The sequence below is a fragment of the Eleutherodactylus coqui genome, chromosome 5 (assembly GCF_035609145.1).
Source record: "Eleutherodactylus coqui strain aEleCoq1 chromosome 5, aEleCoq1.hap1, whole genome shotgun sequence".
In the NCBI taxonomy this organism is placed as follows: Eukaryota; Metazoa; Chordata; class Amphibia; order Anura; family Eleutherodactylidae; genus Eleutherodactylus; species Eleutherodactylus coqui.
In genome coordinates, this window is record NC_089841.1 from 78920459 (window position 1) to 78939670 (window position 19212).

Genomic DNA, 19212 nt, shown 5'->3' on the forward strand with positions numbered 1-19212 from the left:
ATCAAGCATTGGTTTTTATGCTGGCTAAAAACCAGCGCTAAACAAGTGAAGGAATAGTGCACGACTGCCCACAATTACGTATAATGATTATTGCTCACTTTCAGCAGTTTGAACGAATTTTGACCAATAAAAATGCAGTGAAATAGAACATGCCACGATTTTTATTTTTTTATTTTTTTTTGCAGTGGAAATCCACATGTGAGCACTGACAGGCAGAAAAGCTATTAGGTTCAATAGAACCTAATAGCTGCATTATTCCACTGCAGGGAACGCGGCAGAAATCCGTCCGTCCGTGGGCATTAGCCCAAAAAAGCTCGCCTTTCTCTGGGTAGAAATTTTAAAAAAAGCACAAACAAAAAAGTGTGTGTGAGGGAAGCCTGCTTCCGGTAATAACACATTTTGAGTAATAAGTGTTTTCGAATTCAGATTTCTTTCTCCATATTTAAAGTGATTTCCCAGTCCAGGGCCATAAATTTGTCCGGGTTTCGAAGAAGGTGAGACTGTTCACATGGAGAAATCTTCCCAATGAAATTCACCTGTAATATTGTTGCAGAAGTTCACGGCTATTCTGCTGCATGTTTGCCGCAGATCCACACATGGATTTAGTCCTGTCAATGGGCGGTAAAATATATGTGAAGAATTCTGCTGTTTCCTCCTAAATCGCAGTCATAGTGACATGTCTCCTCTTCACTCGAAAAGGTGTCATAATTCCATGGCAGATTTAGCCTGGCCTTCTAATGCATATGACACACAACTCTCTGATCGACCACCACTGCTCACGTGAATCAGAGGGCGGGTGCAGTGCATCGATGATCTGGTTCACTGCCGGTGTAGATTAGGTTGGCAGATTAATTTTGGGGTTATCTTGGACGACCAAAAAATGAGACCCATAATTAGCAAATCAGAGGAACAATGGCCCAAAAGACCACCAGCAGATCGTATAACAACCTCTGAGTATCTGGACAGATTGTTTTCCGGAGGGTCGCTTTAATATGTCCCATATCTATTTTTGAACTTCATAAGGCCACTATCACTTGGAGCTTAAAGTGCCTCACAAGGTACAAAAAGTTGGGGACCTCTGGTTTACCATTGAACATAGTTATTCTGTAATGATGAGTGAAAGTGCGAGTTAATCAGATATTAGTTATGAGTCGCCCACAAATGTATCTGTAGTGTAAGAATTACAGCAGATATGGATTAGCGCTGAACTTCATAACTTTTCTCTTACTTTAATTTTTATTTTCTCCAGAATGAGCCCACCTTTTACACGTCTGAGGGCGTCCCCTTCACCGCTGCAGACCCAGGTATCTTAAAAGACATCCTTGATATATTTTGTTCTTTGCTATAAGTACTGAGTCTTACATGAGGCATTTAATGTCATCTTCAGAGTATCAAGAGAAGTACCAGGAGATGCTGGATAGAGAAGACTTTTTCTGTGAAGAAACGGGGACAGATTTGTCGGCTTCTGGAGATGCGTATGTCTTGTTTTCTTGTTTTGGACCTCCCTCCCTCACTATGTTTTGTAATGAGGTTTTAGGATTTGTGGATATTCATCTTTTATTTGACTACCATGTTAAGCTGCCTGTCCACGGGCGGCGATCCGCTTGCGATAAATCTCCTGCGGATCACGCTATGAAAAGCTTTCCATAGGTTAACTATGGAAAGCGTAGCCCGGTGTCCACGAGCAGAGAATCATAGCAATTCTCCGCTTGCAGGATTGAAAAAACGCCATGCTGCGATTATCTGCGGTGAGCTGATCTATTAGATGGGCTCATCGCGGAGACCTTTCAGCGCTCCCCACGGCGGAATATTGCTAGCTATAATCCGTCATGGCCGTGGACAGGCAGCCTTACAAGGAATATCATCAACATTTTTTCTCTTAATTAGGACTCGATAGAGAAATATATTTCATTTTTCTAATGTTTTATTTTCTTATTGTAGAATTTTATTCTGTTGTCTGTACATAAATACGGGCGCTATCTGTCCATGAGCTAGATTTAACTGCATTTAGAGATGCATTATAGCATTATAGCAGCCTCATGGGTCATTCACACAATGGACAGGAGGGGTCCCACTGACTTTGTATAGGAGACTGGTCTATGTCAGGAGTATTTCCTGACGTATACCTCCTCATATTGAAGGATGCACTAGATACAGTCGTGTAGGCATGCAATGGCATACTTCAACCAACGACTTCCATTGAAATAAAAAGTACACAGTGTGGTGCTTTGTCTATTTGTGTACGAAAGGCATCAGATTGCACAGTAAAACAAAAAAGGTTAGCCGATGTATACCAGCCAGTCGCCTTGTGTATGTGGCAGGGGCATAGAGCACTGAGGATGTGCACGCTGTATATGACAAGAGCCTTCCCAACACACATGGACAAAGGCTTGGATCTAGTTGACATTTGTCATTCCATGTTGCTGATGAGTAGGGTGTATAAAGTTACTTGGGCTTTCACTATCTGCCACTATAGAACAATTATCCCAACCTGTGAGGGTCTCCTTACTACAATGTGTGCACATAGCAACCCCAAGCAGAAAGAAGGGCTGGTAATCTCAGACATGCCACTTTATTAGAGATGCCGATCTTTTCACAATGGGAGCTTCCCTGTATGGAGATTAGACCTGTGATCCCGGAGTGCAGCATAAAGTCACATGGCAAACTTTTCATGGATCAGTTTCAGTGTGAATCCACATTAAAATTGGGAAAATCCAGGGATCTGAGCAACAAGCTGGGGACTGGATTTCACTGCCAACGTTATGGGGTTTTGTCATGCAGCCATGTGGAGAATCTATAGAGAATTGTGCGATCAAGGGAAAACATCCAGCAAAAGGAGATTCTGTCACTGGAAATAACTCGTCAGACAAAGGGGTCAGAGGAGGATGTTAAGAATCATTCTGACGATCAGGCAGCGCAAAGGCAATATAATTGCAGCCGAATAAAATGCTGGTGCTCCAACTAACGTGTCCGAATGCACAACTCGCCGTTCCTTAGTACAGATGGGGTTTAACAGCAGATGACCAGTTCCATTGTGTATAAGGCCTCGTGTCTATGGTCGTATGCGTAGAATGCTGCATGTAATTAACTCGGCAATCCCTGCATATCGCATCTCTCTCTCCGTATGATCACGTATGTGTTTAGGCTTTTTTTTTTGCGTGTATATGACTGCGTATGCACCGCGTTTCAGTACGCGTTCAAAAGAAAAACGCAACAACTGCTTCCTGTTTGTTTTCACTTCATTGCATGCAGTGCTTACACAGTCGGTTGTGTGTAAGCACTCCATTTGCATTTTGTATTCACGCACACCTAAAGAGATCAAGGGGGCTGTACGCACGTAATACGTGGTAAAATAGAGCATGCTGCGAGTAGTTATATAATTTCATTCTCCTTGAGCGCATCAACACGCAGTGTCAATACACGCATGTCTGTGGATCAACAAAAAATTCATTGACTGTTTACTGCGTATCCTGCGGCCGTGCAACGCACACGTAATACGCCTTGAAAAAACGCCCGTGAACATGAGGCCTAAGGGACAGAAAGGCAAGACTCCAGTGGATAAAAGTGAGCAAACCTTGGATCACTGAGCAGTGGAAAAATATTTCCTGGTCAGATGAATCCAGATTTATGTTGCACCGTGCTGATGAGAAAATCGGAATTTAGCACAAGCAGCATGAATCGATGAACCCTTCCTGTCAGGTGTCAACTGTTCAGGTTGGTGGAAGTGGAGTAATGCTGCGGGCAATGGTTTATTGGCACATCCTCTAATAACTGGAAATGGACAACACAATGAATTGCTGCAGTTCTGAAGGCTGAAGGACAAGTAGGTGATACAATGTGATAGTAGATAGGGGTCTCTAATATAGTGGTCCATATACACTGAATGGTCACCATATCAATTGTCTGCGCAGAAGTGTTTGTCCAGTAGATGGCAGCACAGTTCACAGTAACACTTTGTTTTATGACTACAAATCTTGTTTTCTTTCCGTTTTTTTAGGTTCCTCGATGATTTAGGTGATGATGAAATGGACCCTGAGATGCAGGAAGCTTATGAAAAGTTCTGCTTGGAGTCAGAACACAAGAGAAAGCAGTGAAAACATGGACATAGTAATCCCCCCTACGGCAAGTTCAGTACGCTGTTTAGCACACGGGGCAGACGTATCATTCTTGCACCAAACTTGTTACGTTCAAGATTATCTGAGACCTAGAAATTTATGCAAACTCTTTTGTTTAAGTGAATGCCAAAAAGTGTACGCTGATAACCCTGTAAGTTATATCGACATTTGTGTAAATATTCTTGTTTTCATTTCTGTTTAGTTAAAAGAACAGCGTGTTTCTTTTTTCTTTTTGGCTGCATTAAGAAAAAGAGAAAAAAACCATTAAATCCACTGGCACATTTGTGGTGAGAACACCTTTCCTAACTTGATCGACCCATTCTACAATTGCGTTTATGTAACCTGAAGGATTTGGTAGTTTGTGGCCAGGTAATATGCATGGCTTTTTGTGGGTTAGAGCCTATTAAAAAAAGAAATCCCAGTATTCCTCAACGAACCCCCAACTCAACCGGAATTAATTTATTTCCAGAAGGTTTTCAGCTGTTTTTCTGTACTTGACATAGAAACTTTACAAATAAAAAGCAATTTATTTTACCATAATTACTCTGTATGTTCAGGATCTTCATCCACTTGTGCACCATGAACATATTGCCATGAGATGATAGAAGGAGATGCGAATGTATTGGGAGACCAAGTGAAGGGAAATGTCATCTAAATAATGTTTTCACATGTCCTATAGAGCCGCACTGCTATAGCAAAATACAATTCCAGGCAGGCAAAATGCACATGCAGTTCAATGTAGCCTCTGATTGCTGCAGTACCAAAGTGCAGACAATGGGAATACTTATTTAGGAATATGGGCACTAGTGTGTCTAATTTTACCAATCCATACCTTTCCACCATTCTTATAGGGTTTTCAGATTTATTTAGGGTCATGTTCTTACTTTTTCAATGCAGCAAATGGCCATACTAGCAATGTAGCCTTTTTCTCCCAGGATCTGTTGGGTCTCTGGATAGCCTAGAGATGGGCACCACTTTGCAGGATAGGACCTTTTAAAGGGGTAGTTTGGTTACCGGACAGCATGCCTTCTATAGCGCCGACTGTGCCAAAGTAACAAAAGGAGTGGAACTTGCTCGTCTTCTGCTACCGCAATCTAGTGCTGCAGCCCCGCTGTGGTTCTGGTGTTTGTTGTGCCTGTTGATGTCCCCTCCCATTCTCCTGGCATCAGTGCTTGCATCCGAGCTGCCATGATGATGGGGGTTCAGAACGGTGACGCTGCAGCCTGTGATTGGCTACAGAGGTCAGGTGACTTCCAGTGACTACATCTGCCACGGCAAACACCAGCGCTGCAGAGGATGGGTAAGTACTTGCTCCTTTTGTTCTTTTAGCACAGTGGGCGCTATAGAGGGACTGTTGTCTGGTGACCGGGCCACCCCTTTAAATGACTGAAGCAAGGTATCCAGAATGACCCTGAATCTCTATATACAGACAAGGAGATGGTTCTTCAAGATAGCCAACCTTGAACCACTTCATTATGTAGTAGTGACATGACTGCTGCAGACTGCGTGATGACCTCATAATATGAACATATGTTCAGATCATGCTATGGCCAATCTATTCTATGTATTAGGCCAGTGACAGACGAGCGTATTCCGGCTGTGTGTTTGCTATGAACGGACATGCCTGCTTGCTCATGTGTATCCTGACCTGATCTCTGAGAATCCTGGGTTCCTATTATGCTCAGTTTGGGTCAGGAGGCCTGCAGTCAGGCTGGGGCACACACATGCGGAGAGAATTGGCTTGTCTGTCGTTGGCCTTGGTGAAAAAGTGGTATTAGGGTTTCAGAAAATAAAGATAGTTCATTGCATGATGGAAAACTATGTAACTTGAATATTTCCAGTTTTCAAGAACGCTGCTTGCTATCATTCAGTTACACTGGAAACAATTCTGTATGATGGACACACAGTAGAACAGCTTGTTAGGGTAGGTCCACAATTTTAAAACCCACATCGGAAATATCTGAACTGGATGCCGCTGCAGAGCCACCTCCATGCGATGTGGGAAATCTGCATGTGGAAAATCCACAGACATAGTCTTAGTCAAGAAATTACGTCCATTTCTTTTGTGGCTGTGGGGGGAAATAAGTATAAACTACTCTGCAGATTCTCATTTCCATGAATGAGATGCCTACAAGGTGCGGAGCTGAATGTGTGAGCAGTCGTACAGTGATCAGTGCCTTGTAATGAGCTGTACATCTATCTGCCCATCGCATGACCACAACAGGTCTTTAATCCCCTTAATTAAACAGTGAAGGTTCCTATCCAATGACTGCAAGCAGAGATCTTGAAAACGATGCATCAAGCAGAGAAATAGAAAATTCTGTGACTTTTCATTATACAAACGATGACCTTAATTTACAAAAACTCCCAGTTACTAAAGAATCTGCCTTTTATGGATCTCTCCGTCCTTTACATACACACCTACAGACGTTTTCATTTTTACCTCCTACAGTTGTTTTCAGGAAGGCTAAAAAAAAAACCCTCCATCTGTCATGAGACACCTCAGTGATGGCTGTAGCCGTATATCTCAGTGCAGTTGTATACAGTCCATAGACATGCACTAGTGGAGTCTCACACAGTGTGCTAATGATGCAGCTAGGTAGTTGGAGACTGTAAAAGTATTGAAGTTGCCATTTAGGCAATGCCTTAAAAAGGTTAGATGACCTTTTCAAGAAACAGCGCCACTCTTGACCATGTCTGGTACTGCACCGTAGATGTTTTTTCAAGTGAAGGAGGCTGTGCTACAATACCGGACAGGAGTGGCGCTGTCCCAGGTGTAAGGAAAAGAAGACTCTACAGAGATATAACTATATGTATTAAAGTGGTGCCAACATCACAGATGCTTTGTCATGTCCGTCACTTGAATATGAATGTGTCCAAAAAGTTTTGACTACTACAGTACATTTAGGAACGGGCTAAACTGATTGTTATGTATTCATCACAGAAGGTCTGTACCAAGAAGCAGATGTACAAGTCTCCAGACTGGTGTTGGGGGCCGTCTCCCAGGACTTGTTCTCCTTCCAGATATTATTACTGAACTTTTGCAGACTTGGAATTTGACAGCTAAATGTTTATTTTTTTCTTTCACATCTCGCACCATGAACCTTATAGGCAGAGACTGTCTACCCCGGTATACTTAGTGCTCTGGTCCATGTGCTGGCCTGGATTCTGTAGAAGCACTTAACTTGTTTTGTACATTCATTGTTGTGTCTTATTTATCTTTTTTCCGGGTTCTACCTTGTATAAATATAGTAAATAAAAGATTTTACATGATCTTGCCTGGAGTGTAGTTGGAGTAATGAATATTTCCTTCAAGACAGCAGACTGTACTAGAGAAAAACCTCATAACACACCATTGGGGAAGGTTATAGAGCAGTGTTCCCCAACCCCAGTCCTCAGGGACCGCCAACAGGTCATGTTTTCAGGATTTCCTCAGTGTTGCACAGGTGATGTAATTATTGTCGGTGCCTCAGACATTGCCACAGGGGTTCTTACTATAGGAGATCCTGAAAACATGACCTGTGGGGGGCCCTGAGGACTGGAGTTGGGAAACCCTGTTATAGATGTATGGAAATAAGTGCTGCCTCAGGGTGACTACCCACTAGCGTTTTTTTTTACTGCGAAATTCGCAGCGTTTTTTGTTTGTTTTTTTTCTGCAGGGGTCTAAGGGTCTATGGGACCTGTAAAGCTAAAATTTTGCGCGATCGCGATTTTAACATTACAAGTCCCATAGACCCCCTGCAGGAAAAAAAACCGCTGCGAATTTCGCAGTGAAAAAAACGCTAGTGGGTAGTCACCCTCCGGATGCAATATTCTCAGCTTACAATGTCATTGCAGCAGTAGGACAGAATGTTGTCCTGAAGCCAGAGAGTCACTGTAAGCAGAGCACCTTGTTCAGTGTTTCACACAAAGCATTAATTTTAGGGGGGGGGGGCAGTAATGCATTTTTTTAAAGCAAAAAGTGGATCTTGCAGGATGCAGAAGTATAAGGCTGGATTCACACGGGCATCTGCGCTTTCCAACGTGAGTTTTACATGCCTCGACATCACTTCTCTGAAACTGCGATCCTCAGGCGTAGTGTTTCACGTGCATCAGAGGATCACAAGTATTTCCCATTGATTTCCATGGGAAACCTCACATTACACTCGCATGCACAACGCACGGCATGCAAGTGCCATGTGATGTCTTTAAAGGTCCCATTGAAAACAATGGGCGAGGCGTCCCGAGGGACACCAAAAGATAGAACATGCTGCCATTTTTAACCTCACTGCATCGCTGTGATGGAAAAAAAATCAGTCATGTGAATAAGTCCATTCAAAACAATGGAATTCATATTCACGCGCGTTTTGTGCGGCTCTCAACATATGAATGTACCCCAAGTCTAACCTTTTTATAGTTCTCTTGACAAATCCACTTCTGGCTTTGGCTTAAAAAAAAAATGCTGAAAATCTTCGTATGTGAAGCCACTCTTGGAAAATAAAAATGTACTTACCCAAGGATCCATTCTGCCTGAATGAGCACCAATCAATGATATAACAAGGTTATGTGCGGGGACAAATCATTAATACGAGCGATCGGACCCCTGTACAGTTAGCATGTTGTCGGCAGCACATCCTGTTTACATGGGGAGATGTGCTGCCGACTTTTTTTTTTGGCTGGCATTAAAGGTGAGCAGCCTAGAAATGAGTGTGTGTGTTTGCCCGTTGATTACTTCCATGTTTACAAGGGCAATAATCGAAAATGAACCATCTTAGAAATGTTTGGCCAATTTCAGCCTGAGTTAAATGTCCCCTATGAATGTCCACCCATTTAAATAGGTCAAAAAGTTTGTGCTGATCTAATACACACACACCTAACTTATAACCGTCTGATGTGGTGCAGTTATCAGAACTCTGCCATCGTATGTATACATTATGTAACTACACGCTATGCCTCACACTCGCTCATCGTCACCATAGCATCTATAGGGTGGGCCACAGAAAAGTACACTAGCTCCACACTCTATAAAAGCTGTCTAAAGGAAAATCTGTCTTTTTTTTTGCCCACAGCAACCAATCACAGCGCAACTTTCATTTTGTATCCTGCTGGGGGAAATTAAAAGCTGCGCTGTGATTGGTTGCTATAGACAGCAAAGATTTTGTTTTCGCTTTAATAAGTCTATGGTGACGGGCTAATTTCTATGGCCAACCCTGTACAACTAACTTAATTGGAATGTTTACCAGGAAATATTTAACTATATGCGCTAAGAATAAAAGAAAACCCTATGGATGCTTTTGAAGAATTCCGCCAGTGTATACATAAGTCGGCCAGTGGGCAACATGCAAAGGGACCTCCACGTTGGTTTGCCCTGAGTATTTTGTGTATTCGCAGTAGCTGATGGCGTTACATGTATTCCTAATTCCACCGAATAACTTTCCTGGCTTTCTATTAGTTGACCGGTTAGCATCCATCATCGTGGTGATCACATCATGTGGGGGATAGTGGATATTCCTGCTCTCCATGTCCTTTCTGATTATGAATATCCCCAGATGACCCCATCAGTTACCCATATGGGAGAATTGCATTGGGATGTGGATAATGTTGGTCTTTAGGGTTTTGTAGAGTTACTGCAGGGTTAGCCTCCAAGGAGAAGGCAGGGTAATCGTAGGTTCTGTTAGATGGTCAGAATGCTAGCAGAACATTGCCTTCATTATAGGCCGGCTGTCGCTGGAAAATTGTGTGTAGTACCAACATCATCAGTCTAAGTCAGCAAACCGTGAGTACCACAGTAATACCCGCTGTATAACCCTTCACCCTCAGACAGCGCACGTGTATATTTTGTTATTTTGTGTGTATATTAAGGTTAATAATGGTCTTAATGTATCTGAATAAAGGTTTATATTTCTAAAGGGGTGTCCTTTAGCAGCGATGGTCGAATCCTAGATTGGTAGAGTTGGAAGGGTCATCGGGTCCAACCCTGCCCCCCCCCCCCCAGTTGATTTATATATATATTTTTTTTACTAATATAGAAAGCTTCAAACAGCAGATAACATACAGGTTACGTGCAGCCAATCTTAAGTCAAAGAGCTTTTACAGTATATTCCACTCAGTAATAAGACAGTGTGCAGTAATCTGCAAGGCCGTATGACATGGGTTCAGGGAACATACCGAAGTCATGCACCGACCCCTCAAGCCCTGCACTAAGCATAGGGCAGGCTGTCCCTGACTTAGTGGTCCAGCAGTGATATGTCATGATTACTACCACAACCTACCATTTCTAAATATTTAGTCTCTGACATTTTATCCAATGTGACCCTTCCACTGGAGAATAACTTAAAGGAGTTTTCCAGGGAAATACTAGTGATTGAGGATAGTTCATCAATAGTTGATCGTTTGAGTCTGCCGCTTCGGACTCCAACTGATTGGGTGCCCACCGTCAGTTCCGCAACACATGGGTGCAGAGCGGAAGCTGCTGCTCCGAGCTCTGTGTTGTGGCTGGTGTTTGTAATTTCAAGCACAGTTCTCATCAAAATCAGTGGGAGCTGCACCTGCAATTACCAGCGCCAGCCACTACACAGGCACAGCAGCAGCTTCCACTCATTAACCCTTTGTATTGTGGTGCTAACAGCGAGCTCTTGATTAACCCGGATCCTGAACGGCAGACCCAGCTGGTCAAGGATAGGTCAACAATAGTATTTCCCTGAGGGAGAACCCCTTTAAAGGCATTCGGTTGTATTTTTTTTTTTCCTACAGGCTGGCACAACTGTACAGTAATGACTGGAGTATTCTCACCTATTCCATCTCTCCACTGCTGCAGTCCTTTCTGGCCTCCATACTCCCAGGTAATGACATTTACATCTAGGCTTGTGACTGCTGCAGCTGATCATTTGAACACAGAACAGGTGAATATAGCGCACAATTATTTTAGGGCTGGGCCAGCCTCTAAGGAAAACAATTCAGACAACCCCTTTAATGATTTATTAGTATAAGGCCAGTTTCACTCGGCCGAGAACCTCTGTGCGAGATTTGTGCGTTTTGAGACGCACAAATCTTGCGACTATGAACCCCATTCTTTTGAATAGAGCCATATAGACAAGTGATGAAAAATCATAGCATGACCTGTCACTGCTCATTGCTTTCACTGTGACCTTCAGTACATCGCATGGCTCTTGCATGCCGTGCAATGTGCATGCGAGTGCTTATGTGTTGTTTCCCACTAATATCCTCTATCGCAAGTGAAAGGATCAGAATTTCATAGATGCGAGGTGGTTTTGCTGAAAATCGCCTCACATCGGCGGGTAAATCGCACGTTCATGATCGTAAAAATTTGTTTTAGAACAGCGGTTTCAATCACAGTTGACAGCGCTTTTAACGCACCCCATCCTTGCAACAGGTGCTGAACGCATGAAAATAGAGCATACAGAGTTCATTTTAGCGGGCATTGGAAACTTCCGAATCAAATGGCAGGCTGTACACCTACCTGCAGTATACGGGGAAAAAACTATAGCAACATATATATATACTTTTTCTGGCAGAAACCTTTGGTCAAAAAGCTTCTTTCCCACAAGTGCATATCAGCCAGCTGTTTTCACGGCCGACCAATATGCGCTGTGATCTGAAGTATTGGATTCCAATGCATCATGTCACATGGGCGTATTTCTGAGACGTAAAAACTCCCAGGTGAGCCAATATAGCGCCGGGCGTTTTTACGTAGGACCTATAGATGAGCAAGCATACTTGCGAAGGGCAATTGCTTGATTGAGCATTGCCCTTAGTGAGTACCTGCCCGCTCGGGAGCAAAGATTCGGATGCGAGCATGGAGGAACGGAGGGGAGATCTCTCTCTCCCTCTGAATTAACAAGGAAGGGGAAGTGAAGGAGGTGAGCATACTCCTGGATTTTATTTTACGGCATAAGGGTGCATTCACACGAGCGTAGGCGTATTTACGTTCGCACGTGCGCAGCGTATAATCGCCGGAAAGAACGTTTTTCGGCGATCATGACCAGAGCTAGAAAGTGTATTATCGTTTGTTCCTACTTTGCAAACTATCTTTTCAGCCATCGAATATGCGTTGGCGCGTATTTCGGTCGCGTATGTTCTGTTTTTTTTCCGGTTGCCGTTTTTACGCGCCGTAAAATCGCCTGTGCGAATGAATACATTCGAAACCATTGCCTCAGATGGTCACGTTTATACGATTGGGCGCAAAAACGCGCCGTTTATGCGCTCGTGTGAACGCACCCTAAAGATCATAAATAGTGATTGGTGGCATAAAGGAGACTATAATACTGAGCATGGGAGACACTATTACTCTGCGGGAAGAGGGTGTGGCAATGGTGCAGTACAAGCAGCACTACTGTGTGGGGCCTACAGGGGGCACAAAAAGGTGGGATACTATTACTGTTTAGGCCACTATGGGGCAGAAACAAAAGACAAAGATACAAAAACCACTGTTACATGTAGTAATTGATTGATAGAAACAGTAGGGGTGAGGGTCCTGCTCCAACAAGCTTACATACTACAAGTAATGGGGTAATACAGAAGGTAAAGGAGCTGGAGATGTGCAGGGTATGGTAAGGTGGAGAGTGAGGGATGCTATACACACAGACAATGGTCAGACTTAAAGGGGTTCTGACACAAAAAAAAAAATTGTACTCACCTTGCCTGGCCAGGACCGATCGCCAGGCATGTCCCTTCCAGCCGGCATCATCTTCTGTGGCTTGTAGGAGCAGAGCAGGAGCGGTCAAAATGACCGCTTCCTGCTCTGCTCCGTCCGTCAGCCACTTCCGAGGTGAACGGACGGGCCGCTCACAGCAAGCACGTCACAAGTAGTGCTTGCTGTGGGCGGCCCGTCCGTCCTGGCTGAACTCCGAGATTCTGCGCGTGCGCAGTGGAGACGCGGCCCGTCCTGACTCCTGTCAGAGGGCACACCTCCACTGCGCATGCGCGCGATCCCGGAGCGGCGCGGCTTGTAGAGGAAGAAGCAGAAGAACAGCGCCTGCCGGGAGATGACCCCCCCCCCCCCCCCCCCCCCGATGTCAACAACAACAGGAGAAAAGGTAAGTATGTTTTTATGCTTTAACAGCCATTAAACCGTGGGTTCCCTGAGTCCATTAGGCAGACCAGGGAACAGTGGCTGGTAAAGCATAAAAACATTATTCAACATTCATTAAACATCAGGCGGAGTAAAGAGGAACTCCCTTCTGGAAGTCTGAGTTTTACAGCAATGCTAGATGTAAAGAATAACTGGGGTTTAAGTGTTGTAACTGCTCCATTTCTCGCCATGCCTTCCAGGTGGTTATCAATAAGGGGTTTTATTTCATTAAATGGGAGATGCAAGAAGTTTGGTAAGGATATTCGATGGAGTAAGTCTTGATCTTGGATGTTATCAGAAATAGTGAGGTCTTATGTAGCCAATTAACACCTATCCTCCTCTACGCTGCTACATTATATAAATGAATATTAGAAACATTTGATTTTCTTTGCCTCAGAACATAAAATGGTATTCTAAGGAGTCTCCCTTTCCTCCCAAATGATGGATATAAAAAGTTGATCCATTTTTCCTCTTTTGGTTTGATATTCACTATATTGGGAGCAAGTATAAAATATGAGACCAGGAATCTCCACCATCTTCAATTTATGAGCCCTGCTTACATATGAAAGCAGCAGATGACTTGACTTTTCCAGTGTGACCTCTAACGCTGAGATATAGGGCAGGATGTTTGCCTTGTATTAAGCAGTTGGGACTTTTGTTATTTGGACCTCCAGGTACCTGATGGAGGTAGAACATCACTTAAATGGAAAGGAAGAGGCTCCTCTGGGCTTTGTTGGACCCTTCAATATTAAAGTCCCTGTTTTGTCCAGTTTGATCTATATCTTAACCAGTCAACTATCCTATGAATTGCATTATGGTAGGTGAGGACAATCAATTTGGGATCTTCAATGATCAAAATATCATCATCCAAAAAGGCTGCCAGAGAAACACCTGCCTGCCCAGTATCCACGCCCTCCTGTAATGTAAGTGCTATAAAAGAGGATGCAACTAAGTGAAACAGAAAAGGCAGCGAGAGGTAGGAAGTTTTATGGCCATTAACTGTCTGGACAAAACTTACAAACTGGGACCGAACCGTCTATGCTCTAGTGTAGCCCAAAGAAACGGCCATGCATGGTGTCAAATGGTTTCTCATCATCTAATTGCATCTGTTGCTTTGCTGGTAGCATTGATGGCTGCTGTAATCTTAACAGGCTCCCTAGTGCGGGTAAATCTCCGATGAGAGGGATGGATAATACTGAGTACAGAAAATGGCCGTTAGTTACTGAATGAGCAGTGCATATAGATGCATCCTCCTCTCACCATGCAGGTAGCTGACTACCAAATGGAGGAGCCAATAACACCTGTGCAGAACACCGATAAGACAACCACTCACACTGCCTCCTGATAATGAGGGGGGTGGATGCTTGGCATATACTCCCACACATAGTGGATACGGTGGCAGTACCAATGTGGTTCACTGATGGATATGCAGGGCAACCCGCCGAATTATCATGGCGTCATTAATAGGTTGCTGGTCTGCATGGTGAACCACATATATCAGAATGGTCTGGCACCCTGTATCCACTATGTGTGGGAGTGTACACCAAGCATCCACCCCCCTCATTATCAGGAGGCAGTGTGAGTGGGTGTTTTATCGGTGCCCTCACAGGTGTTATTGGCTCCTCCATTTGGTAGTCAGCTACCTGCATGGTGAGAGGAGGATGCATCTATATGCACTGCTCAGTCAGTAAGTAACGGCCATTTTCTGTGATTGGTTTAAATTTTTTGTTTCCCCTTCTGTGATGCGATAATACTGAGTAAAAAGACTTTTATAAAAGTGGAAAATAGGTTACAATAAAATTGGAAGAAAATTATTAGGATTGCTAGCATAGATGCGACTGTTCTAACATTTGTTTTGACTGTTATTGCCCCCTGCGTGGGGATCGGATGCATAAACAGCATATTATCAATATTAGCATATTTTGCGATCTTAATAAAAACCTTTTTGAAACAAAAAGTGGAAAATAAAATAATAATTAACCAGCTTGTAAATTAGTGAAGATATCCAAGCATAGCAGCAATGGACAATATATGAATCACTGTATGTGGAAACATCAATTAGCGGTACATGGAATAAACAAACATGAAACTACTTGTATATAAATTAATTAAAAACAATCAATTACGGTTACTTCATAAAGAACTAGCAGATGCAGACAGGAAATCAATTAGCAGTGTAAGAAGGGAGCCACGTTAATTAGCAAAGTATAGAACAAAACAATCAGAAGATTCAGCTGCATACACACTAATTATTCAATTAATTTAGATAAAGATTTTGTATATATAATGAATAATATAAATAAGCCTACATGCTTCTTCTTGCACCACACTTTGACCCCTTTTCTTTAACTTTGGTGTATGATGTTGGTGTCATTAGGTGACACACATGCTCACCGCTCCCGTAAAATCATCAAACGTGAGATTACTACATTCAGGGAGCTGTCAGGTGCGTGGAAAGTTACATTGTTAAGTCTATGGGCGGCGCTGCTGTGCTTCAGGCATGCACTGGAATGAGTGAAGCATTGCTAAGCAACACAGCATAGACTGCTAAGCTGCACCATACACTGCCCAACCAAGAGCAATAGAGAAAGAGAGCGTGATAGAGAGAGACAGATAGTGAGACAGAGAGGGTGATAGAGAGACACAGAAAAAGAGCAATAGAGAGACAAAAAAAAGCGATAGAGAAACAAATCGAAAGTGATAGAGAAACAGAAAGAGCAATAGAGAGACAGAGAAAGAGCGATAGAGCGCTAGACAAACAGAACAAGAGTGACAGAGAGAGAGAGCGATAGAGAGACCCAGAGAAAGCAATAGACAGACAGAGACCGATAGAGAGAAAAACAGACAGAAAGAGAACGAAAGAGACAGACAAAGAGACAGAGGTACCGAGACAGAGAGAAAACGAAAGAGAGGGAGAGAAAACAAAAGAGAGGGAGAGGGAAAACAAAAGAGAGGGAGAAGGAAAACGAAAGAGAGGGAGAAGGAAAACGAAAGAGAGGGAGAGAAAATGAAAAAGGGAGGGAGAGGGAAAGAGAGGGAAAGGGAGAGAGGGAAAGAGGGAGAGGGAAAACGAAAGGGAGAGAGAAAACGAAAGAGAGAGAGAGGGAAAACGAACGAGAGAGAAAACGAAAGAGGAAGGGGGAGGGAGAGGGGGAGGGGGGGGAGCGGGAGGGAGAGAAACGAACAGAGAAACCTGTAGGCTTTTTTATATTAGATATCTGCTCCAAATACAAAGTAACACTCTGTGACAGTGAATAGTCACTAACCAAGCAGATTTAGGAGTTCACAACCACCACTATTGACACATTTTATGCGAACATCAGGTCAATCTACTAATATGAAAGTCATTAAATTTAACAGACCACCATAGTCAATAACAGAAAGAGAGAAGAAGAAGAACTGAAAAGTCAACCAGTTTCAATACATTTGTTAAGATCATTAGGGGGCAGTGCATAATTTAATGACAACCATCTTACAAACCCCTGTGGTCTCACCCACTTTGGCGCGCTCAGCTGTTGCACAAGAATATTCCTTAAAATAATCGCTCCCCAGAAAGTCACTTTGGGTGTAGCAGACAAGTGGCCCACAAGCCCCACATTTTGGGGTACATACAGGTTTTTGGATCACTTTTATTGCGTTTTTTGGGGAGGCAAAATGGAAAAAATAAGCATTTTGCCTCCGTTTTTTGCTGATTTTTTTTAACACTTTTCGCCGTGCAGGATAAAAAGCGTGTTCAATTTATCGTACGCATTGTTATGGATACGTTGATACCAAATGTGTGGGATTTTAATTATTTAAAAAATTATGCTAATATGGGAAAACGCACAAAAAAAGGCTTTTTTTAACATTATTTTTATCTTTTTTTTTTACACTTTTCATGTCCCTGTAGGGAACTTGTACGGTCACACCTATGATCGCTAGGATAAGGCATTGCAGGACTTCTTGAGTTTGGTAATGTTCTTCCAAATTTGAAAAATTGCTGCTATACTTATAAGCCTTGTTACAAAATGATGCTGACATAATGTGGGCATACGGTAAATGTTATTTATTAACTATTTAGTGTGGTGTAACTATTTGTATTACATGCTGGAAATGACAAATTTAAAAAAGATGCTACTTTTTCAGTTTCTCTAAATTTTGAATTTTTTTTCTAAATAAACGCAATAGTTTTTATTTTTGTAGTATTGTCTTATTGAACTATATATATGAGCATTTTAATAGTTGAGAGTTTTCAATTGATCAAGTATACATGGATTTTATCAACTAATTTCATATATTTTTAAAATAGGACGCGCCCGTATCGCGAGGCCAAGCCCCGTCATTACGCGTCGGAGCCCGCCAGGGCGTCCCCTGTGACCAGGTTTAACTCCTCAGCTGATTGGCTACAAACACGGCGGCCCCGCCCCTCTGTGGCGTGTTGGAGAGGTCTGGGGCGTCTTTGCTGATGATTAGAGATGAGCGAACGTACTCGTTTCGAGTAATTACTTGAACGAGCACCGCGATTTTTGAGTACTTCAGTACTCGGGTGAAAAGATTCGGGGGGCGCCGGGGGGCGTGGCGGCGCGGGGGGTAGCAGCGGGGAACAGTGGGGAGCCCTCTCTCTCTCGCTCTCCCCCCCCCACTCCCCGCTGCAACCCCCCACATCTTTTCACCCGAGTACGGAAGTACTCGAAAATCGCGGTACTCTGGCGAAAAAGGGGCGTGGCCGAGTACGCTCACTCATCTCTACTGATGATGCTTCATCCCTCAGCTGCTTATACATAACCATGGCGACTAGGTGCAGGCGCGGTATGCGAGCCGCTGGTCTCCATGTGATGATATTTCAGTGATGGCGCCATTGGCTGCTAGGCTCTTTGCAGGAGACACAGGTGATGCTGATGACCCGGGGTGGCACCCCGTGATGGACATTTTCACGCTCCAACCAGAGGCAAGTATTTTGTAGGTGTGGTTTTACATGCTTTCTTTGATTGGTGTTGGTGTATTTAAATATGGTGTCTGTATGTTACACTAATGAGCTTGACAAAGGCTAACTTATAGCCGAAACGTTGCTGTCCGTGTTTTATCTGGGATATCTAATAAAGGTACGCTATTTTCTACCTCTCTACTACGCGGTGGATCTCCTCCTTACATCAAGCACCTTTTGTACGTGCTGCTGGCCCCTCTCTTGTTTGCATATTTGATATCCATTGGGCCCATTGGAAAGTCTGGGTTCAGACCCAGCGTGCACGACATTATTGTTGCTCCTTTTTGTCTCTCCCACCCCGGACTACGGGCTTTTGAGGGGTGCTGCTGCATATTCTGTTTTTGCTGGGATATTTTTAAAATTGTTCTATAATTTTCTTGGATTTCCTATCTTTTTTAAATTAGAAAACTCTGTATTGCAACATTGGTCGTTAGCACTGCGATCTTTGACATTTTTTCATGCTCTTATCAGTATGGCTTTATAATGCCCCATTTAGACAGAACGATTATATCGTTCAAAATGCTATTGAATTACGGGGAAACGACTGAACGAAGAGCGCGAATCGTGAGGTTCTCGCTCGTTCAGTTTCGGCATAAAAATCAGCGCCAGCTTGGGGATTTATCGTACTGTTTAAACACTCATCATTCAGTGCTTCATGTAGGAATGTGAAATACTGAACAGTAAGTGCCAAGGACTGCAAGATTCTCGTTGAGAACAAGCTGGTGATGATGTCACCAGCTCATTCCGTCAGGCAAATGGGAATCAGGAGATTATCGGCCCGTGTAAAAAAGCCATAGGACAGTGATGGCGACCCTTTTAGAGACCAAGTGCCCAACCCACTTATTTATCACAAAGTGCCAACATGTCAGGTGGCGGGGCTTATCACGATGTATGAATTTACCTCCATCGTTATAAAAAAGGACAGGGCCGCTTCAAAATAGACAGGGTGCAGATTTTGACTGCTTTTTGGATGCGGAAATGCTGCAGAATTTGCCACGGAAATTTCCGCTGAGTACATTCTGCAGCATTTTCGCCACGTGTAAATATACCCCAGCGGTAATAGA

At 43.3% G+C, this 19212-nt stretch overlaps 1 protein-coding gene across 1 annotated transcript in view; it reads left to right on the forward strand.

The window, feature by feature from the left end:
- PAIP1 (poly(A) binding protein interacting protein 1) overlaps positions 1-7388 on the forward strand; it is a 44158-nt gene extending 36770 nt beyond the window's left edge. The window contains exons 9-11 of the mRNA XM_066602745.1: positions 1250-1304; positions 1388-1475; positions 3998-7388. Of these exons, the coding sequence (XP_066458842.1) occupies positions 1250-1304; positions 1388-1475; positions 3998-4094 (240 nt within the window). The 3' untranslated portion in view covers positions 4095-7388. The remainder of the gene's footprint in view (positions 1-1249; positions 1305-1387; positions 1476-3997) is intronic.
- The last annotated feature ends 11824 nt before the right edge of the window (positions 7389-19212 follow it).